The 24,510-nt window shown below is 38.2% G+C and overlaps 1 protein-coding gene across 3 annotated transcripts in view; it reads left to right on the forward strand.

The window, feature by feature from the left end:
• Positions 1-24,510, forward strand: part of eif5b (eukaryotic translation initiation factor 5B) — a 127,080-nt gene that overhangs the window by 96,367 nt on the left and 6,203 nt on the right. For all 3 annotated transcript variants that reach the window (XM_069890998.1, XM_069890995.1, XM_069890997.1), the window contains 3 exons: positions 4,736-4,867; positions 7,249-7,325; positions 24,132-24,296. In XM_069890998.1, the coding sequence (XP_069747099.1) occupies positions 4,736-4,867; positions 7,249-7,325; positions 24,132-24,296 (374 nt within the window). The remainder of the gene's footprint in view (positions 1-4,735; positions 4,868-7,248; positions 7,326-24,131; positions 24,297-24,510) is intronic.

Raw genomic sequence — 24,510 nt, forward strand, 5'->3', positions numbered from 1 at the left:
GGAGTTCGTTAAATGTGTTCAGGATTGTTTTCTAAATCAGTTAGTAGAAGAACCGACTCGGGATGGTGTAATATTGGATCTCCTGTTAGGGAACGAGCTAGGTCGGGTAGCAGACATTAATGTTGGAGAACCAATTGGGTCTAGTGACCATAATTCTGTTAGTTTTAGGGTAGTTTTAAGGAAGAGCAAGGAGAGGCCTAAAGTTGAGGTTCTGGATTGGAAAAGAGCAAATTTCATAGGAATAAGAAGGGATTTGGGGAGTATTGAGTGGGACAGGATATTTTCAGGTAAGGATGTTAATGAAAAATGGAGGATATTCAAAAAAGAAATTTTGAGGGTACAGAGTAGTTATGTCCCAGTCTGGATCAAAGGAAAGGCTGGAAGTCATAGGGAGGCTTGGTTTTCGAGGAATATTGGAAATTTGGTTAGGAGAAAAAGGGAGGTGTACAAGAGGTATAAAGAGCAGGGAGCTGAGAAGTTGAAGGAGGACTACAAGGAGTGTAGAAGGAATCTTAAGAAAGAAATTAGAAAGGCCAAAAAAAGGCATGAAGAGGCTTTGGCTGACAGAGTAGAAATAAATCCAAAGTGTTTCTATTAGTACATTAAAAGTAAAAGATTAGTGAGAGATAAAATTGGACCCCTTGTAGATAGCGAAGGTAGGCTGAGTGAGAAGTCTGAGGAAATGGGGGAAATTTTGAATGATTTCTTTGCCTCGGTATTCACTAGGGAAAAAAATGTTGAACCAGTTGAAGTAAAGAAAAATAGTGGGGAGGTCATGAAGCATATAAGGATAACCGAGGAGGTAGTGATGGCTGTGTTAAAAAAGATAAAGGTGGATAAATCTCCCGGACCGGACAAAATATTCCCTAGGACACTCAGGGAGGCTAGTGGACAGTTAGTGGGGCCATTAACAGAGATATTTAGGATGTCACTGGCCACGGGGGTGGTACCAAAGGATTGGAGGGTGGCGCATGTGGTTCCTCTGTTTAAGAAAGGGTCCAAATGCAAACCTGGAAATTTTTGGCCTGTAAGTCTGACGTCTGTGGTGGGCAAGTTGATGGAAAGTGTTCTGAGGGATGCTATTTACAAATTTTTGGAGGTACAAGGATTGATAGGGAGTAATCAGCATGGTTTTGTCAGGGGTAGATCATGCTTGACAAACCTGATTGAGTTCTTCGAGGGGGTTACAAAAAAGGTTGATGAAGGGAAAGTTGTGGATGTTGTCTATTTGGACTTTAGTAAAGCTTTTGACAAAGTTCCCCACAGGAGGTTAGGAAAAAAGGTGGAGGCATTAGGTATAAATAAGGAGGTAGTGAAATGGATTCAGCAGTGGTTGGATGGAAGGTGTCAGAGAGTAGTGGTAGAAAATTGTTTGTCCAATTGGAGGCCGGTGACTAGTGGAGTTCCTCAGGGTTCGGTCCTGGGTCCACTATTATTTGTTATATATATTAACGATCTGGATGTGGGGGTAGAAAATTGGATAAGCAAGTTTGCGGATGACACAAAGATTGGTGGTGTTGTGGACAGTGAGGTAGATTACAGTAGATTAAAAGGTGATTTATGAAGGCTGGAGGTGTGGGCTGAGAAATGGCTGATGGAATTTAATACAGATAAATGTGAGGTGCTGCATTTTGGAAAGGCAAATTTAAATAGGTCATATACATTGAATGGTAGACAATTGAGGAGTGCAGAGCAACAAAGGGATTTAGGAGATATGGTAAATAGTACCCTCAAGGCTGATACTCAGGTAGATGGTGTGGTGAAGAAGGCATTTGGAATGTTGGCCTTCATAAATCGGAGTATTGAATTCAAGAGTAGGGAGGTTATGATGAAATTGTACAAGGCATTGGTGAGGCCAAATTTGGAGTACTGTGTACAGTTTTGGTCACCAAATTATAGGAAAGATATAAACAAAATAGAGGGAGTGCAGAGAAGGTTCACGAGAATGTTGACAGGATTTCAGGGTCTGAGTTACAGGGAAAGGTTGTGCAGACTGGGGCTTTTTTCTCTGGAGCGTAGAAGATTGAGAGGGGACTTGATAGAGGTGTTTAAGATTTTAAAAGGGACAGACAGAGTAAATGTGGATAGGCTTTTTCAATTAAGAAAGGGCGAGATTCAAACTAGAGGACATGGTTTAAGATTGAAGGGGGAAAATTATAAGGGGAACATGAGGGGAAATTTCTTTACGCAGAAGGTGGTGGGGATGTGGAATGAGCTTCCGGCAGACGTGGTCGAGGCGGGATCATTGGTTACATTTAAGGAAAGACTGGATCGTTACATGGATAGGATGGGACTAGAGGGGTATGGACCGGGTGCTGGTCAGTGGGACTAGGAGGGTGGGGATTTGCTACGGCATGGACTAGTAGGGCCGAACTGGCCTGTTCTGTGCTGTAAGTGTTTATATGGATGTATGGTTATAAATGGTCAATGGACATTATTGGAGAGAGAAATGGAGTTGATGTTTCAGGGCTTTCATCAAAAGTAGGAAAAGTTTCAAATTTTTTTCAAAGTTTTCAAAGTTTTAAGTTGCCGACAAGGAACATGGTTAGAAAGAGCAAAAGGAATGTTCATTATAGGATAGAGTTCAGGAGGTTCATGCAACTCCCTGAGAGAAGGTGGTGAAGGTTTGATAATCGCAGCTAACCTGAAGTAGGTTGAAAGGGGCAAGATGAATGGAGAGGAAAAAGACAAAAGAGCCAGAATGGCGAAGTGGAAAATTTTCCAGTTGTAAGTTTGAAATCAAAGAACATACTGGAAATACCTAGCAGGCAAGGTAGCAAATGTGCAGAGAAATATTATTTTATTGATGAACCTCCATCAGATTAGCTTTTTTCTGATAACCTGGAGGGGCGATTTATCTGAAATTGTTGAATTCCTTGTTGAGTCTTGCCCGGTTGGAACATTATAAAGTATTTAGTTACTTTAATTATTCATGCCATTCCCACTCTTACTACTTGGATTGCCAATGAAAACCAATGTAAGATTGAAGAACAGAACATTTGGCCCATCTGAGCATTCTGATGTAAGGTTATCAACTTCTAAATTGAAGTTAAATTTTTCTCTCTCCATAGGTGTTGCCTGACTTGTCTGTAGTTCCAGTATTCTATTTTACATAAAACGTCCTCCAGATGCAGTACTTTGTATTTCAAAGTTCCAGCATGAGATTTATTCCTTTTTAATCTACATTTGTCTCTCTCTTCATTTATCTCCTTTCATGCCTCTTGGCCTGCTGAGAATTCTCCAGTTTTTATTATGGTAGATATTTTACAAATTAATTTCCTTAAATTTTAAGAACTTATTAAAATCTCTTAATAAACACATTATAATGAAAGATTCTAATTGTCACAACAACATATCAACTCACAACTGATATAATAGTTCAAATTAAATTTTAAAATTTGTAACACGTGTTAAATGCCAAAAAACTAACAGAGAACACACATTATGTTCTCCTGTGTTGGAAATGTCTGACGAATTCTTGCCATTGTGTTTGTGAGCTTGGTTTGTTTAATTTTCTGAGGTAGTTTTAATTCTCAAATCAACTATCTTTAAAATTGGCTACTCCCATGTATTAAAATGCTAAATATTTAGTTCTGTACCTTAATTTTGCTTATGGATTAGTCATCTTTTTTTGGAACCTTATTGCCAAGATGTTTAATTAAGTTGGATTTTTTTTTAAATTCTGATGTTAGGTGAGTTAAAAAGGGTGAAAAGAGAAAAGTTTAAAGGGAACATTAGGGGGAAACTTCTTCACGCAGAGGGTGGTGGAAGGGTAGAACAAGCTGCCAAATGAATTGGTAAATGCAGGCTCAGTTTTGACATTTAAGAAAAATCTGGACAGGTACATAGCCAGGAGGGATATGGAGAGATATGGTCCATATGCAGATTAATGGAACGAGGCAGAAAAATCATTTGGCACAGTCTAGAATGGTCGAAGGGCCTGTTTCTGTACTATAGTATTCTATGGTTCTATGAAGTCGGACCCCCATCTATCTGACTAACCTGCTATGGAAACGAGCTGACCCTCCATATCTAAGCATCATTCAGTCGTCTGATTGTCTATCATGTTTAATTTGTGTTGATTAAAATAGTTTAAAAAATGTTATTTAAAAAAAAAATGAAGTTCCAGCTAAAAGAAGACTCCTGCACTTGCTTTCTTTATTTGAGTGAGCTCCTTCAAATAAATGTGATCACGCTTATATTATCCATAGTTGGTGAGGAGTTTTGTGGCAGTCAACCCCTCTTCCCCTGATGTTCTACAATTAACTTCCATGGTGAATGCAGCTGCAGAATCCCAGGCCAGATTACTGCAATATTACCTCACAATCATCTGTTACTTCCCTGTTTGAAATGGAGAGGAGGATAGCTAGCAAATCTCAATGGAGCCTCTTCGAGCCTTTTATCAAATCCCCAGTTTGTGATGTTCATTATGACTAATTTCATAATTATCTGTTCTGAAAGCAACCAGTGAATTGACAGGTGTGTTTACCCTATTTCCTTCAAGACGAAACATTCAGATTTTACCTTGTAAATTGATATCCTTTGAAATAAAAAGGCATTTGAGAATAGAAGTTGGAAAAAAGCTTAACTATTATAGTAAAAGTTTCCAAGAAATTAGAGATATGTTAGTAATTTTTTTGGTTAAGGTGTAAATTTGTACTTTCAGTCATCTTTATCTTGGTGCATTCAATGGAAGAAATATGACTGACATATAATGGCCTTGTGTTGTTAACAGGATGAACTAGAACATGAACTGAAGCAAACACTGAATTCTATTAAACTGGAAGAGAAGGGTGTTTATGTACAAGCTTCCACATTGGGTTCTTTAGAAGCACTCTTAGAATTCCTTCGACAGTCAAATGTGCCAGTATGTATTAGACATTTAAATGTCATCTGATAATTTATACTTTTGTTTGCTGTTGCCCTTGCTCAGGAAGACGTTAATGGGCGACGATTTTTATGGAATGGTAAGGTGGCCTGGGACTCTATGGAGAAATTAACTTGGGATTTCAGTCCTGACGGATTCCGATTGCCAGACCTCAAGAAATATTATTGGGCAGCCCAGCCTCACTCTTTGAGGGAGGAGGTGTACCATCATGGGCACAAATTGATCTGCACGTGGTGGGGGAGAAGGTAGCAGAGAAATTTATTTACAAGTGGAATCAAAATTGCTATCAGAAAAGAAAGGCAGCCCCATATTAAAACAAGTAATTCTAATTTGGAACAAAATTAATCAACGTAAAGGCTCAAACTGGGGCTGTCTCCAAAAACACCCCTGACTCTGAATAAACTGCTCCCATGGACTGTGGGTAACAAGATCCTAGACACTTGGCACTATAATGGCATCTGGTGCATTGAGGACTGTTATGAGCAGGAGCAGCTAATGTCATTTGAGCAACTCAGAAATAGATATGGTTTATCAAATAGGACATTCTACTGCTATCTACAAATAAGATCTTTTCTAAAGGAAAATTAGGTCCAACTAGGGTGCAGTGACATAGAGACCCCGATTCGAAAAGGGAATACATAAAGTTTACTTCAACAATGTATTTCTTACTTCAGACAGGGGGGGGGGCGAAACCAGGCCTTCACAAGTCAAGGCAGGGGTGCGAGTCAGACTTGGAATTGATGAACAATGTTGGTCGGACCTGTATCGGATCAGCATAACGGCAATCATTAATGCATGGTACAGGCTGGTGCAGTACAACTTTCTTCACCAGCTATATCCAATATTGCAAAAATTGAACAGAACAAAATCAGAAATTTCAGACCAATGCTTCAGGTGTGGCATTGTGACAGGAACTTGCGTGCACGCAACCTGGACATGTACCAAGGTGAGGCACTTTTGGGTAGACCTGGGCGAAGCCCTGGGGAAAATCGAAGGCAAAGAATTCCAACTGGATCCAGAGTTGTTCCTGTTGAGAAATATGATGGACATAAGTCTTACAATGAAGCTGTCCAAATTTCAAATCCATTTTGTTATGCTTGTATTGGCAGTGGCCAGGAAGTGCATAGCAGTTACCTGGAAGTCCGACTCCAGCTTGAGCATTGCGCACTGGAATGCAGAAATGCAGAGCTGTGTTCCCCTGGAGAAGATTATCTACAATCTCAGAGAAAAGCACAGTACCTTCCTTAAAATTTGGAAACCGTACATAAATTTCATAGGTGCACAGCTATAGAGTGGGATGTCCTTCCTAGCAGCTGAGCAAATCCTATCCCAATCTGGAAAAAAAAGCCATGGATAGGATATTGGTTGGGTCACAGGCCACCAGGATGTAAAACAAATCCGCTTATCCCTGATTTATGTTGTGAGTGTCTTGAATGTGGTATATTTTGTGTTCTGTTGTGGGTGATGAGGGGGGAGGGAGAGGTAGAAAAAGGGTTCAGACTCAGTGGTGAACCTTGTACAGAAATTTTTTAAATTTTTTATTTTTCACACTATGAACCATACTGACCAAAATACACACAAACATTCCCCTCTTGAATATACAGTGTCATTTTCTCCCCTTTTCCCCCCTCCCTTCCTTCCCTCCCTCCTTCATACCCCCCCTCCCCACCCACTCAACATTCAACCTATATGATACATTAAACCCATTAAACAATGTCATCACACAATGAAAATAAACAAGAAATTTGTGTCTTCTACTTTTACATACTGGGTCAGTTCATTTTGTTTTCTTCTCCTGTCATTTTAGGTGGTGGAGGTCCGCGGTAGGACTTCTCTGTTGTGTTCCATGTACGGTTCCCAAATTTGTTCGAATACTGTGATGTTATTTCTTAAATTGTATGTTATTTTTTCCAATGGAATACATTTATTCATTTCTATGTACCATTGCTGTATTCTCCGGCTATCTTCTAATTTCCAGGTTGTCATAATACATTTTTTTGCTACAGCTAAGGCTATCATAATAAATCTTTTTTGTGCTCCATCCAAATCGAGTAAATGATGACCAAGTTTTGAAGAACGTTGATCACTATATGAGTTTGAAAACTGATAAAAAAACTGATTTAAAAAAAAAAGACAGGAGAGAGCCACATTTTTTTAAAGACAGATTTATTTAATTGTTTGAATTTAAGTGCCTCGTTTGCCTTATCAGACTTCAGACTTTTGTCTCCAGAACAATGATTCAGCCTTTGGATTCTTGTCCATTGAATTAATCAAAATGCTACTTTATCAGTTTTTCTCTAGATTTAACTGATTTAACGTGAGTTTATATTTAAAAAAAACTAAACTGATTTCTTTTTCAGTATGCTGGAATTAACATTGGACCTGTCCATAAAAAAGATGTGATGAAATCCTCAGCTATGCTTGAACATGATCCTCAGTAAGTGTTGAATGAACATTGTTTTATTTTCAATAAGTCAAGATGGTGATGGTTTGACCAATATTTTGTAAAAGTTAGAACAAAAGAAATTTGGTTACACACACTCAGGATATCATTGTAACCAATAATGAAGAGACAACCCTGATTTATCAAATCATGGAACAGTTTTGGGATAGGATAAGGCCATATATCTCTGAGTTCATGTCAGGTCCTATCAGATCAATCCCATTAATCTTTTTTTCTCCAACCTTTCTATGAGGTCATCCAGTTATTTTCTCTCATGGCCCTATTCCTTTTCGAGGCAGTGATTAATTTTGTGTCCTGCAGTAAAGCAGTAAATTCCAGTTCATAACTTTTTTATAAAAACATTTTTCCCCTTGCGGATAAACATAAATGCTGGGATTGTAGTGGAATACACAAAAGTGCTGGAAAAACTCAAGTTGTGCAGCATCCAAGGAAAACCCCCTTGTATTTTTCATCCGTGTATCCTTCAATGCAACAGCAAAAAAAAAATGCATCCCCCAATTGGATCCATAACTTTTATCCTGCAGGCTGCAGTTAGTGAGGATTGGTGACAACACCTCCTTCACAATCATCCTCAACACTAAGGCCCAGTAGGTCTGCGTGCTTAGCTCCCTACTGTACTCGCATGCATCCATGACTGCATAGCCAAACATCTATAAATTTGTGGACGACATCCTGTCATAGCCAGGATCTATAACAACGAGTCAGAGTACAGAAGAGAGATAGAGGGACTAGTGGCTTGATGCCAGGACAACAACCTTTCTCTCAGTATTGGCAAGACCAAGGAGAGGATCATCATTCACTCCCTGATGAGTGGTGTGGTGGAGATAGTAGCCTGCTTTTAAGTTTTTAAAGCGTTAGCATCTTTAGTGACTTGTCGTGGTCCACCCACATTGATGCAATTGCCAAAATAATTGCATCAGAGCCTCAGAAGCTTGAGGAAATTTGGGATCATGAGCATGCCCTAACAACTTCCTCAGATGCACCACACACAAGACCACAAGAAATTGCAGAGAGTTGTCAACTTGGCTTAGGCCATCACACACACCCCTCTCCTCTCCATTGACTTCCACTGCCTTGGAAAAGCAACCAACTTGTTAAAAGATTCATCCCATTCCAACACTGTTCAACCCTCTCTACCATGAGTAAGAATCACAAGTTTAAAATCATGCACCACCAGATTCAAGGACAAATTGTAAAATGATGCTGCCTTTGCTCCATACCAACTAATTTCCCCCCCTCCCTTATAAAATAAACTAGCGCATGTGTGCTTTGTTCATTCTTTATTGCAAAACTAAAATAGTTCCCTTCAGCGCACAATACAATGCTGTTATGATGTCACGCACCTGCGTATATCCACAACACTCCCCAACCACACAAAGCATTCTTTATTAATAGCTGTCAACTCTGCCGATCAGTTATCTCTTCTCCCTTATCAATCTCCAGTAGGGGTAAGTAATGATAATGCATCAACATGGCTGTTTTCCTTTGCTGGTTTATGTTTTAAGTCATATCTGTATGCTGCGAGCACCATTGCCCACCTTTGAATTCTTGTCGCTGCTAGCACTGAAATGCCTTTTTTAGGGCCTAAAATTAAGTTGAGTGGTTTGCTGTCTGTCACCAAAGTGAACTTTTTACCATACAAGTACTGGTGAAATCACTTGAGACCAAAAATTATGGCCAGTCCTTCTTTTTCAAGTTGTGCATAATTACATTCACAAGGCATCAAAGAGCGTGAAGCATAATGCACAGGTTGTTCTCCCTTTTCTGTGACAATACAACACCCAATACAGCTACTGGCGAAGCATCAACAGTTGTCCACTACAACCCAAATAAAGAAGTGACTGAGAACATTATCGCTTGAGGTCAGCTGTTCTTTTAATCAATTGAACGGTTTATTTATCTCTGCATTCCAGCACAATTTCTGGTCTTTTTTTAATAATTGGTTAAGTGAGTTGCACTGTGTTCACATGTTGGGGATAATGGTTAACTAAACCCAAGAATGATTGTAGCTCGGCTCGATTTGATGGATTTGTATGAACATTCAACTAGTTCTTGTTTGGAAAATGGAAGATCACTGTGGAAACAGACTACAAACCGCTGCAAACCATCTTCATGAAACCTCTCTTAGCAGCACCCAAACACCTACAAAGGATGTTGCTAAAGTTACAGAAGTACAAACAAGGAAAACTCGTGTACCTAGCAGACATATTATTGAGGCCAGCTCTACCACTGAAGAAAGCAGAAGATGGCACAGATTTGAGATCTTTGCCATGAGTCATCACAGTAAAACAATGAGAGAAATTGAGGAAATGAACCCAGCTTCGATGCTCAAGCTGACTTTCAAGAGCCTTCAGCAAGTGGAAAGAAATGACTGAAAGAGATGAAACACTACAAGTACTCAAATATGTAGTGATGAGAGGTTGGCCAGATACAGTCAACAAAGCACCAGATGCCATGCATGAATATTTGGCATACAGGGATGAGATTACAACCCATGATGGCATACTCTACAAGGGTATGAGAGTCATAGTTCCTCAGCAGATTAGAAGACAGATGGTGCAACCAGTCCATGTAAGCCACCAAGGAATCAGGTAAAGTCTGAGGAAGGCTAGAGATGTCATATTCTGGCCCAACATGAGTCGTGAGATAAGCGATAACATCAGGTTAATTACAAGTGCTTGTAATGAGTTTCAAGCCCATCAAGCAAAGGAACCTCTCCAGACTCGTGCAATCCCAGACGGACCATGGATGAAAGTAGGAACGGAACTATTCACACTGAATGGAAAAAACCATTTGATCACAGTTGATTACTACTGGGAAGTAGATGAGATGGAGTCAACTACAAGTGCAGACATTATTGTGTGTCTCAAATCACATTTCAGCCACAATAGTATCCCGGATGAATTAGTGAATGAGAACAGACCACAATTCACCAGTGATGAGTTTCAGTGCTTCATGGACGAGTGGGAAATACAACACACAACATGATCTGCAATCCAACAGTAAGGCAGAGTCAGCTGTGAAGATTGCCAAAACAATCAAGAAATAATGTGCTCAGTCAGGAACAGAAGTGCACAAGGCGATCCTCGAATGGAGAAATACTGCTGCAGAAGGAATGCACAGCCATTACCAACGTCAAAACAACAAATGAAGCCAAAAGTTGTGAAAGGAGTGCAGAGGAAGAAGGGAGAGAAAAATAGAAAGAGAAAATCGCAGTACAACGGGTCAACAAAGCAACCATGAGAACTAAAAGTGAGAGAGGCTGTCAGAGTGCAGGTGTTCAGAGGTAAAGGACATCCTACGTGGCAGCTTGGACTGTGTATGGAAAAAAAGTGTTGCCTTGGTTGTATTTGGTAAAGGTCAATCAGACTGACATATGAAGCAGCCGCAGAGGACCTAGACAGGACAGATAGCCACCTTGATGGAGGTGTGCGTACGCAGGCAACTCCATCAACATCAGGTGCAACATCAGTAGCAACAGTGCCTACAACTGCTGCCACAGAGTCAATATGCACATTGTCGTCGCAATCAGAAACCACATGAGCAACAGCAACAACAACCACAGGATGCACAAGGGACCAGTGAGCATCAACACCACGACGACCAGTTACAACACGCATGAGAACCATCAAACCACCAGCACAATTCAAGGATTTTGTAAAATATTGAGAATTGTCATTTTTCAACAAATTCACTTTAAATCATTGAACTCGTAAAAGAACAATAATAGCAACTAAACAGTGAAATTATTAGTTTTCTATGGACTCTGGAGATTTAAAGACTTGGAAAAAATAATGATAATTCATGTTAATGTTCATATCTTGATGTATAACTGGAAAAGATGCAAGCCAATTGGCAAATAGCTTTTGGTTTTGAAAAAGAAATGAAGAGGGGGATGTTGGGATTAAGCTTTTTTGCACCAGTGGCTTGCCATACATACATTGTAATGAGATGTAGCATACCAGTGTTGACCTCAGGGGTCATGATATAATAAAGGCTTGTCATGGTTACACCGCACAAAACAGTAGCAACCAATGTTTAATCCATGTAATAATTTGTCCATAACCATTTGAAATATTGCTGGTGCTTCCAATGTTCTGTATGGCATTCTAGTGTAAGTGAACAATCCCAAGTGAATGTTTATTGTCTCATACTTCTTTGATTCAAAGTCCAATTTGATTTCCTGGTATGCTTGTGATAAATCCAATTTTGTGAATTTTTTCCCCCCAATTCAGTGCTTTGAATAATTCTTCTGGGAATGGGATGTTCCAGTATTTGCAGAGCTTGGTTAATGGTTACTTTGTAATCACCACAAATATTGAATTTCACCATTGGGTTTTCTGACTGGCATGATAGGTGGCCCAATCACTTTTCAATTATTCCTTAGTTTTACAATCTGTTGAGTTCCAATTCAATCTTTTATCACAAAAGATACCGGCCTTGGCTTGTAGAATTTGGATGCAAAATCAGATTTCAATTGTAATCTGGCATGGACACCTTAGAATTTTCCTCGACCCTTTTCAAAAACTGTTTGATACTTTTGAAGTACTTGCTCCAGCTTTGATGTTGGCTCAGCCTCAGTATACACCTTCATCACTGTCCCAATAACCTTCCAATCTAATTTGATGTGTGACAACCACTCTCTTCCAAACAACGCAGGTCCCTTTGTGTCCACGATGTAAAATGTTAATCCTTTAGATGTTTGTCCCTTATATACGATGTTTACTTTACATTTCCCTAGCACTTTTTACACTCTCCCCTTTGACTGTCTTCAACACCATGTCAAACTGATTCATTTTAAGATTGGGTAGTAGTCGTTTTAGCGATTTTGGTATTAAGGACACCGCTGTCCCCATGTCCAGCTCCATCCAAATAGGGTTGTTGTTAATTTGAACGTGGACAAAAATTTCTGATTTCTTATCTATTACATTGTGAATATGCATTACTTCCATTGACTGGTCTTCCTCAGAATCACTTATTACGAGCTCCATTTTAGTAAAATTTTAGACAGATTATAGAAAGGTTAATCCGGTAACCAAAACAGAAGTTTATCCCATTCCCAGAATTGATGATTGTATTGATAAAATTGGGAAAGCTAAATTTCTTTCTAAGGTGATAGGGTCATTGCTGCATGCCACTAACCGAAAGAGGAAGGGATATTTCCACATTTGTGAGACCATCAGGCTTGTATGAGTATAATGTGCTACCTTTTGGCTTGAAAAATGCCCCAGCGATGTTTCAAAGGATGATAAATTCTGTAATCCCAAGTTTTAATGATGACTTGGTTACAAAAAAGTGACACATGCGAAGAACATCTGATGGAAATGAAGAAACTATTTGCAAGAAGTAAACAAGTGAATTTGGACATGCTCCTGTGACATACTTAGGACATAGTTGGTCAGGGAAAAGCTGCGCCTATTCAAACAAAAGTGCAGGCAATTTCTGAATTCCCAATTCCCAATGGCAAGAAGCAGTGAGAATGTTTTTAGGAATGACAGAATATTATAGGAAGTTTTGCAAGAATTTTGCAGAAATTGCTCTTCCTTTAACCCGTCTTCTGAAGAAGGGAGAGAAATTTGTGTGGACAAAATCTTGTCAGAAAGCTTTAGAGAATTTAAAGGACACATTGTGCCAGTTTTAAAATCCCCCGATTTGGACAAACCATTTTATTCAGCCGTGGCATGCGAGTGAAGAGGCTGCAGGAGCAGTGTTATTCCAAAAGAATGATTATAATAGTATTGATCAGTGGCTTACTTTTTCAAAAAATTCAATGAACATCAAAAAATTATTCTATCCTAGAAAAAGAACTATTATCCCTTGCACTGGCTTTGTAGCACTTCGATGTTTATATTTGCACAGCTCAAAGATCAATTATTGTGGATACTGACCTTAATTTCTTGACGTTCTTAAGTAAATTGAAAAACAAAAATCGAAGATTATTAAACTGGAGTTTAATTCTGCAAGAGTATAATTTACATTTAGGGCAAAGATAATGTAATTGCTAATTGCCTTTCCAGATGTTAAGTTTGCATTGTTTTGCAGCAGAAAGAAACTTGTTACTTGTATATGCTTCTAAAAGAATGTTATTTGTATGTAACAATAATGAAATAATTATTTAATGTCGATTGTAGTTAAAAAAAATGTTGCTCTTACAGCTCAAATTTTTCTTTGTTGGGGGAGGTATTACGAGCTCACTTTTAGTAAAATAGGATTATCACTGTTAGGGATAGTATAGACAGGAGGATCTGAATGGTCAGAGTTAACATTTAACATTTCACACAAGCACAACACAAGTCACAGCCCAGTGATAATTCGATTCATTGGGAGAACTGTCACAGTCTGTTCCAGATTTGATACATTTGCAAAGACATTGTGATTTTGTAAGGTAGAACCATTCTGGCTGCTGAAGAGAAAGCAGCTTTTTGAAGCAGCTCTTGTGGCCAGCCATTTTGTGGAATTCAGAACAAAGCATGTTCTGTGAATGACTGGGCCTTTTCGGTGGATTGACCTGTGCCAGGATGGTCTTTTTTGGGAAGCAAAGTGTTTCATTTTCATTGTGACCCAACAGTGGAGGTCACTTGGAGAGACTGCTTCATTATAAGTGGGACTAGCAGTGAAGTAACTTGGAGAGACCGGTGCCAGGGTCTTGGAAGCTTCATGGAGGCCACCCAGTTCGAGTCTTGCCTACAAAAGGACCAGGAGTGTTATGACCACAGTTCATGTGGATGGACATTTCTTGAAAGGCAACGCAAGAAGAATTCATGAGTCTGTAGTAGCCACAACTGCAGTCTTCCCATCAGTTCAACATTAATACTGGGCCTCAAATTTCAAAGGCCTACGCTTCGACACTGAATTTGAAAGAGTGAACTTTGAAGTAAGTTTCTAGATTTTGGCCTGGACTGTAATGGTCACAGACAGACACATAGACACACAAGTATACCTACATGTAGCTGGGAATAGATTTAGTGTTAGGATAGTTTAAAAATTAAAACTATAATTTAAGAATTATAAATAAAATGAGTGTTTTAAAATTAAACACTGTCTGGTTCATTGCTGCTCATTGAGCGTGGGTTTTTTTGTCATTCTCCACAATGTTTTTCACTTTAGATGACTTTTTTGTATCTTGGTTTCTGATTTTTCTTCTTTGGTGATTTTCTTTTCTCTTTTTGGACATTTTGGATTTGATGTGTCCCTTCTTGTCACATAGATGACATCTGGCTCTTTTGAAATAACAGTTATTAGGGCTGTGGTTGCTCTTTCTCCAGCGGAAGCATCCTCGGCAGTTTACTTGTCCCACACGTGTATGATACATGTGTCCCCTTGTATAATATCCATGTTTTGGTTGGCCATTTTGAAATTTAATGCTGTATCATACACAGATTTAATGTTTAAATCTTTCTTGCTCAGCAATCGTTATTGGGTGTTGCAGTCAGCCAAATCTATAACCAACATGTCTCTTAAAGGCTCATCCAAGAAATCTTCAAAATTACACTTTTCACCCAGTGTACTCAATGCAGCATCTGGTATAAAATTTGTTTCTTTCTGCGATCTCTACTGGTGACAGAGATAGGTGCTCTCTGACCATGGCGCACAAATCAAGAAAAATTTCATCAAGCTGTATATCCTGCTCCCCACCTCGCTAAGAAACAGTGCCTGTTTCCTTCTGTAGACATCTGTATCTCTTGCATTATGATCTAGACAGAACATATATCAGTTTTCTGATTCTTTGTATTCTCCAAAACATCCTTCTGCCATTTTAATCCTTCTTCTTTGTTCTCTTTGTCTTTGTTCCGAGCCCATGTGGCTCCATTTTTACCTTTCCACCTTCTAGTCTTCTTCACATTAAGTGTGGAATAGTTTTCATTTTTATCCTCATTGCCTGTTTGTTGTGCATTTCGCCCTTGTATACACTAGCACAAGGAGATGTGTGTGCTTTGTTCATCTTTATTCCAAAACTAAAATGGTTCCCTGCAGCCCCACAATACAATGCTGTTATGATGTCACACATCTGCATATATCCAGAACAAACTTGAAATTCTTTTTTTAAGAAAATTATGTTCCCAGGTCCTGGGTACTTCTCTGTTTGTTGCAGTGATGACCAAATCTTCTCTTAACCTTCTTTGCTCCAAACAAAATATTCCTAATATCTCCAGCCTAACCTTGCTGTAATTCCTCATCTCCAGGGTCATTCTGACAGTGTTTCCTCAGCTTCTTCCCAAAGTTAGATTGCCTGAAATGGAAGTGGTATTCTGGTTGTAGTCTGATTAATAGTTTATAATAGACTATTAGAAATAGCAGAAGTATGCCATTTGGCCCTTGTCACCTTTCCTATCAGAGCATAAAATTATATTTAATCTTTTACTGTAGCACCAATTTCTGCATTGATGGCATATCCCTTTATTTCCTTCATATCTAAAAATCTATTAACCTCTCTGTAAAAGATAATCAGTGAATAAGCCTCCATCGCTTTCAAGATTTTAAACGCTGTGTTCCCTGGTTCTTAATAGCCATCCAGGTGAAACGCCTCTACATCTCCTGCCAAACTCAATCCAAATTTTTCATGTTTCAATAAGGCCATGAAGCTCGCTGGCTGTCCTTTATTGATTCAACCTTGGAGTTCTTATTATTGATTCTAAAAGATTTCTCACCAAAGTGACTTGATTATTTTTGTGTTCCAAAGGTTTATCTTGTTTTTTTTAAACATTTTTTATCTTTCACACTATGAACTATACCATCCAAAATACACACAAACATTTCCCTCTTGAATATACACAGTGTCATTTTCTCCCCTTTTTCCCACTCCCCTCCCTCCCTCCTTCACACCCCCCCTCCCCACCCACTCAACGTTCAACCTATATGATACATTAAACCCATTAAACAATGTCATCACACAATGAAAATAAACAAGAAATTTGTGTCTTCTACTTTTACGTACTGGGTCAGTTCATTTCGTCTTCTTCTCCTTCTGTCATTTTAGGCGGTGGAGGTCCGCGGTAGGACTTCTCTGTTGTGTTCCATGTACGGTTCCAAAATTTGTTCGAATACTGTGATATTATTTCTTAAATTATATGTTATTTTTTCCAATGGAATACATTTATTCATTTCTATGTACCATTGCTGTATTCTCCGGCTATCTTCTAATTTCCAGGTTGACATAATACATTTTTTTTGCTATAGCTAAGGCTATCATAATAAATATTTTTTGTGCTCCATCCAAATCAAGTCCAAGTTCTTTACTTCTTATATTACTTAGAAGAAAGATCTCTGGATTTTTTGGTATGTTGCTTTTTGTGATTTTATTTAATACCAGGTTTAGATCTTCCCAAAACTTTTCCACTTTCTCACATGCCCAAATTGCATGTATTGTTGTTCCTGTTTCCTTCTTACAAACATCTGTGTGATACTGTTGGGTCCCATTTATTTAACTTTTGGGGCGTGGTGTATTGCCTGTGTAACCAATTATATTGTATCATGCGTAACCTCGTGTTTATTGTATTTCTCGTAGTTCCGGAGCATAGCTTTTCCCATGTTTCATTCTTTATCTTTATGTTTAGATCTTGTTCCCATTTTTGTTTGGGTTTACAGCTTGTTTCCTCGTTCTCTTTCTATTGCAGTTTGATATACATGTTTGTTATAAATCTTTTAATTATCATTGAGTCTGTAATCACATATTCAAAATTGCTTGCTTCTGGTAACCTCAGTCTGCTTCCCAATTTGCCCTTCAAGTAGGCTTTCAGTTGGTGGTATGCAAGCATTGTACCGTGAGTTATACCATATTCGCCCTTCATTTGTTCAAAAGATCATTTATTTCCTGAAAAACAATTTTCTATTCTTTTGATCCCTTTTCTTTCCCATTCTCTAAAGGAAAGGTTATCTATTGTGAAAGGGATTAGTTGATTTTGCATCAATATTATTTTTGGTAGTTGATAATTTGTTTTATTCCTTTCTACGTGAATCTTCTTCCAAATGTTGAGCAGATGGTGCAGTACTGGTGAATTCCTATGTTGCACCGGCTTTTCATCCCACTTATATAGTATATGTTCAGGTACCTTCTCCCCTATTTTATCTAGCTCTAATCTGGTCCAATCTGGTTTTTCTCTTGTTTGATAAAAATCTGATAGGTATCTTAATTGTGCTGCTATATAATAATTCTTAAAGTTTGGTAGCTGTAAGCCCCCTTGTTTGTACTATTCTGTTAATTTATCTTGCGCTATCCTCAGTTTCCCCCCTTTCCATAAGAATTTCCTTATTATTTTCTTTAGCTCCTTGAAGAATTTCTCTGTTAGGTGAATTGGTAAAGATTGAAATAGGTATTGTTTCCTTGGGAAGATATTTATTTTAATGCAATTTACCCTTCCTATCAGTGTTAGTGGTAAGTCTTTCCAATGTTCTAAGTCGTCTTGTAATTTCTTCATTAATGGCTGATAATTTAGTTGTATAGATGGCCTAGATTATTATCTAATTGTATACCTAGGTATCGAATTGCTTGTGTTTGCCATCTAAATGGTGATTCTTTCTCAAATTTGTGAAATCCGCATTATTCATTGGCATTGCTTCACTTTTATTTGCGTTGATCTTGTACCCTGATACATCTCCATATTCCTTCAATTTCTTATGTAATTCTTTTATTGATATTTCTGGTTCTGTTAAGTATACTATGACGTCATCTGCAAATAGACTGATTTTATATTCCTTCTCTTTTATTTTTATCCCTCTAATTTTATTTTATGTTCTTATCAGTTCTGCCAGTGGTTCTATAGCTAACGTGAACAGTGAGGGAGATAGTGGACATCCTTGCCTAGTTGATCTGCTTAATTTAAATTGGCTTGATATATATCCATTTACTGTCACCTTCGGCAATGGTCCCTTATATAATGCTTTAATCCAATTAATATATTTCTCTGGTAGGTTGAACCTCTGTAGTACTTTGAATAAATAATTCCATTCTACTCTGTCAAAGGCTTTCTCTGCGTCTAAGGCAACTGCCACTCTTGGCGTCTTGTTTCCTTGTAATGCATGGATGAAGTTAATGAACTTACAGATATTGTCCGTTGTTCGTCTTTTCTTAATAAATCCGGTTTGTTCTAGTTTTACTATTTTTGGTACACAGTCAGCCAATCTGTTTGCTAATAGTTTAGCTATTACCTTATAATCTGAATTAAGTAGAGATATTGGTCTATACAATGCTGGCGTTAGTGGATCTTTCCCCGTCTTTGGTATTACTGTAATTATTGCTGTTTTGCATGAATCTGACATGTTTTGTGTTTCTTCAATCTGGTTCATTACTTCCAGGAGAGGAGGAATTAATAAGTCTTTAAATGTTTTATAGAATTCTATTCGGAATCCATCCTCTCCCTTGTTTGGTAGATTTTTTTAATATATCCTGTATTTCCTCTATTTCAAATGATTTTATTAATTTATTTTGCTCCTCTTCTTGCAATTTCGGTAGTTCAATTTTAGCTAGAAACTCATCTATTTTGTCTTCTTTCCCTTCGTTCTCAGTTCAATATAGTTGCTTGTAGAATTCCTTGAAGTTTTCATTGATCTCCGTTGGGTTATATGTAATTTGTTTGTCCTTTTTCCTTGATGCCAATACCGTTCTTTTAGTTTGTTCTGTCTTAAGCTGCCAAGCTAGTATTTTGTGTGTTTTTTCTCCTAGCTCATAATACTTCTGTTTTGTCTTCATTATGTTCTTCTCCACTTTGTATGTTTGTAGTGTTTCATATTTTATTTTTTTGTCTGCCAATTCTCTTCTTTTTGTTGCATCTTCCCTTGTTACTAATTCTTTTTCTGTACTTGCTATTTCCCTTTCCAGCTGTTCTCTTTCCCGATTGTAGTCCTTCTTCATCTTATTAACTGCCATCTGATGAACACTTTCATTGCATCCCATAGTATAAATTTATCTTTCACTGATTTCGTATTTAATTCAAAGTACATTTTAATTTGTCACTCAATTAATTCTCTAAAATCCTGTCTTTTAAGTAGCATGGAGTTTAATCTCCATCTATACGTTCTCGGTGGGATGTCCTCCAGCTCTATTGCTAATAACGGGGGTGAGTGATCCGATAACAATCTAGCTTTATATTCCGTTTTCCTAACTCTCCCTTGGATGTGGGCTGACAACAGGAACAGGTCTATCCTTGAGTATGTTTTATGTTTACCCGAATAATATGAGTATTCCTTCTCCTTTGGGTGTTGTCTCCTCCATATATCCAAAAGTTACATTTCCTGCATCGATTTAACCATAAATTTGGTTACTTTGTTCTTTCTGCTAGTCTTCTTTCCAGTTTTATCCATCTTTGAGTCCAAATTAAGGTTAAAGTCCCCTCCTATCAGTATATTCCTCTGCGTATCTGCAATCTTCAAAAAGATAACTTGCATAAATTTTTGATCCTCTTCATTAGGTGCATATACATTGAGCAAATTCCAAAATTCTGAATATATCTGACACTTTATCATTACATACCTCCCTGCTGGATCTATTATTTTCTCCTCTATTTTTATTGGTACATTTTTATTGATTAATATATGCTGCCGTTACATGCCCTACCCAGTCTCTCCTTAATTTCTTGTGTTCCACTTCCGTTAGATGTGTTTCTAGCACGAATGCTATATCAATTTTTTCTTTCTTCAGTAAATTTAATAGCCTCTTCCTTTTGATTTGGTTATGTATTCCATTAATATTTATAGCCATATAGTTCAACATGGCCATTTCATACTTTGTTTACCTCTCATTTCCGCTTCCTCATCACTACCTTTCCTCCTTATCCATTTCTGTTTTTTTTTTGAACACACAGTAAGACAACACTTCTAAAACATAAAATATTTCCACTATTCCCACATCTAAAATTCCCTTAACCCAAATGTCCGTCCCCCCATCTCTGAGTTGACCCTGTCCCTTGCCGGGCAACCACAACTCCCCTCTCCATTTGGATTGCGAACGCGCTCGCAAGCGTCAACTGATTTCGCAGTGACTGTTATTCACTCCCACCCAGCCCCCTCCAGAAAAGACTTTTATCTTCACATATAACAAAGCTCACCCTCTTAATTCCCTCCTTACTTCCTTTCTTCCCTTTCTTCCCCTTCTTATTCTTACTTATACATTATTTTTCTTCTTTATATGAAGTTTGTCGTCATTCTTGTTCTTGTTACATCTCTTCATCTCTCTGTCTGTTTTGCAGGCATTCTGTAAATTCTCGTGCTTTCTCCGGATCCGAGAACAGTCTGCTTTGCTGCCCTGGGTTAACTATTTTAAGCACCTCTGGATATCTTAACATAAATTTATAGCCTTTTTTCCATAGGATCGATTTTGCTGCGTTAAACTCCTTCCTCTTCTTCAGGAGCTCAAAACTTATGTCTGGGTAGAAAAAATTTTTTTGACCTTTGTATTCCAGTGGCTTTTTGTCTTTCATTTTTTTTTATTGCCTTCTCCAATATATTTTCTCTTGTATATCTCAGGAATTTTACTAGAATGGATCTTGGTTTTTGTTGTGGCTGTGGTTTTGGGGCTAATGTTCTGTGTGCCCTTTCTATTTCCATTCCTTCCTGTATTTCTGGCATTCCTAGGACCTGAGGATCCATTCTTTTATAAATTCTTTCATATCTTTGCCTTCTTCATCTTCCTTAAGGCCCATTATCTTTATATTGTTTCTCCTATATAGTTTTCCATTATATCCATCTTCTGAGCTAACAACTCCTGTGTTTCTTTAACTTTTTTATCAGATTCTTCCGATTTCCTTTTTAAGTCGTCCACTTCCATTTCTACAGCTGTTTCTCGTTCTTCCACCTTGTCTACTCTTTTCCCTATTTCTGTCACAACCATCTCTAATCTACTCACTTTTTCTTCTGTACCTTTTATTCTTCTTTTTATTTCATTAAATTCTCGTGTCTGCCATTCTTTTACTGCTTCCATATATTCTTCAAAAATTTTTCTATCTATGTACAGTCCATTCCCTTTATCTTCTATTTCTCTGTGCAGAGCTTGATGTTCTCCCTCCTCTTCCCCTGTGTCCACTCCAGGACCTGTGTCCTCTACCTCTCTTCCTTATATCTGTTTCTCTTCTGACTTTCTTGTTGGGCTGTTTATCTCAGTTTGCTGGGTATTTTTTTTAATGGTGTCTTGATGTTGGTCCTCTTCCTTTTAGGCTGGTCATCTGCTGTGTCTCTGATTTCCTTTTTTCATTCTCCTCCCTCCCATTCCCGTTATTTTCTATATCTTCCCGCTGGGAGCCCTGCTGTCGGGTCTTTCTCAGCTGGTCCCCCATCCCGTCGGTGTTGTCTTTGTCGTGTGCATCAATCGCGCATGCGCGGTTGTGCACCTCTGTTTGGCTCCGTGAGCCATCCTTGTAGTCCTGCGTTCAGTGGATCGCGACCCTTCGGGGTTTCCACTGACCTCAGGGAATGGGCTCCTCTTTCCACGGCATGTCCCTGCTTCTTCGTACAGGTAAGGCCTTCACCTTTCTCTTCCGACGTCTTTCCTTCTTCTTTTCTTCCCATTGTTTTTGGCTTTTCTTTCTTTGGTGCCATTTCCTCCACACCTTCATTTTTTTATTTGTTGTGGTTTGTGTGTCTGTGGCTTTGCTTTTTCTTTACTTTTTTCCTTCTTTTCTGGAGAGGGCTGGTATTCTCCTACCGGCCACTACTCCATCACGTGACTCTTCAAGGTTTATCTTGTTCATGAGAAATGAAAGTATGTTATATCAGACCCCATTGTAATTTAACAGTACAAAACAGGTGTATTGAATAAATGAATATATCAAGTGCTTATTCCCTTTTAGGTCTCCCAAATTATAGGAACTGCCTTTTTCTTCTGTCTACTAATTTAATCGGCTGTAATGGCAAAACTTGATTGCCTATAATGTTGATGTTTTCCAGTGAATCCATATGGCTGTAACCCAGCTAGTCTTCCCACAAGCTCTACTGTGGTGGTTGATGAGGCTTTTTCCTCTACTGAAATCTTAATAAGGATTTGACCTTGACCTCTCTTTTCATGTCACAACAAATCAAGTCTAGTAAAATTCCCTTTATCCAGTACCTATGGGATCACGGATGCCAGAAATCTGAATTTTCCGGTTGACTGAGACTCACTCTTACAATGCCTAATACACCTGCATTAAGGAAAAAAAAACATTTAAAAGAGAAGAGTGTAAAATACAAAGTAATTAAAAGAAAAAAAATCAGTCTTTAATGATATAAAGTTCACTTTAATCAAGTAATTCCCATAAATTTGAACCCAGGTCACTGGCGCTATAACAGAGGTGTGCTAGCCTCTACAATAACTGTGCCAGCGTCATAATTAACCTACCCCTGCCCCCACATTTACAGACAAAGCCTTACTAATACACCTCATACTAATATAGACATAGACTCTTACTAGGCAGGGATAGGGAGACACTTTGGGAGATTTGCCCCATCAGCGAGCAGCATTGACCAGCTCTTCATCCTTATGTCCTGGTCAGACACTTGGCACAACGTGTCTCACCTTCACACCAGTGTCCCAGTTAGATCCTCAGCACAACCTGACTCACCTCCATGCAAGTGTCCTGGTCAGGCCCTTGACGCATCTTCCTTTAAATTTGTACCCCAGTTGTTGGCTCTGTAACAGCATGGTGCTGACTGCGCCACGGTCATAATTAACCCCCCCTCCCCCAAATTTACAGATAAAGCCTTACTAATATACTCAATAATATGCAAATAAAGATAAAGACTCGTTCCAGGCAGGGATAGGGAGACACTTTGGGAGAGTTTCCCCAGTGGCGAGCAGCATCCTGGGCACGACCATTTTATTCAAACACATCTTTATTCAAACAGCTGCTGTGGGCGGGACCACAACCAGGACGATCCACTGGCTGAATGTTTGCTCCCAAGGAGTTGTATATTGCTTCAGAGAACATTGACTTTTATAATTTTAAACTTTTATTTAAACTTTAATTTTAACTTTATTTATTCTTATTTTCTAAAAAAAATTATTTATTTCCTCAACTTTTTTGCCGGTTAATTGAATGGCGGATAATGGTGATTTTACTGTATTAGGATTTGGATCTTGGAATGAATTGCATGTTATGACACAAGTTCAAACAAGTACAATTGCATCTGTAAATAACTTTAAAGACTTAATTTGGAGACTAAATTAGATTTTGACCTGTGCCTGACAGGAAGATTGGTTGGCCTTGATATTTTGCCATGGTGACATTTGGAAGGAAGTAAATTAGAGTAAACAGGAGGGGAATTTTTTTTTCATGTTCAAATTCAAATATAGGAATATAAACTTAGAACTTGAGGAAATTTATTTGCTACAAGTTTAAGATTATGAATCTTTGTGCAGAGAAGGTCAAATTAATAGAAATGTGGTTGAATGGGGATAGAGTGGGAAATAGAGCAACTATGGTCAATAGGAGGAGGTTCAATGATATTTTATTTTTAATTTTTATTTAGACTTAAATAAACAGGCCCTATCAGCTCACAAGCTCATGCCACCCAATTACACCCAATTGACCTACAACTCCTGGTCATTCTGAATGGTGGGAGGAAACCCACGTAGACACAGGGAAAATGTATAAACTCTAAAGAGACAGTCTGGGATTTGAACCTCGGTCCTGATCACTGATGCTGTAACCAGGTTGCGCTAATCACTACACTCACTGGTACCACCCTTTGATGACTTGACATGAATATTAATTCCCTTTCAAGTTAAACTGCGGAGTTGAATTTTTGTGTTATCTGCTGATGTTCAGTATTGTATAATGTATTGGTGTAAGTTTAATTTCACTGTCTTTGAAGGTATTCAGTGATTCTTGCTTTTGATGTGAAGATTGAACGTGATTCCCAGGAGCTTGCTGATTCACTTGGAGTTAGAATCTTCAGTGCAGAAATTATCTACCATTTATTTGATGCTTTCACAAAATACAGACAAGATTACAAAAAACAAAAGCAAGAAGAATTCAAGTAAGTTCACGACAATTAAACGTTATACCAAGAACACCGAATTTCATGACTTGTTCATGACAATACATTCTAATTCTGATTATGCAAATATTACCTTCTTATATGTAAACAAGCATTTTATGATCACTTCTACCATGAGGGTTGTGTATTTTTTAAGGGGAATTTTTTTACTATGAAATGTGGACAATATTTTTGTTTGCCAGGATACACATTG

Source organism: Narcine bancroftii, chromosome 7, assembly GCF_036971445.1.
Source record: "Narcine bancroftii isolate sNarBan1 chromosome 7, sNarBan1.hap1, whole genome shotgun sequence".
NCBI classification, from domain to species: domain Eukaryota; kingdom Metazoa; phylum Chordata; class Chondrichthyes; order Torpediniformes; family Narcinidae; genus Narcine; species Narcine bancroftii.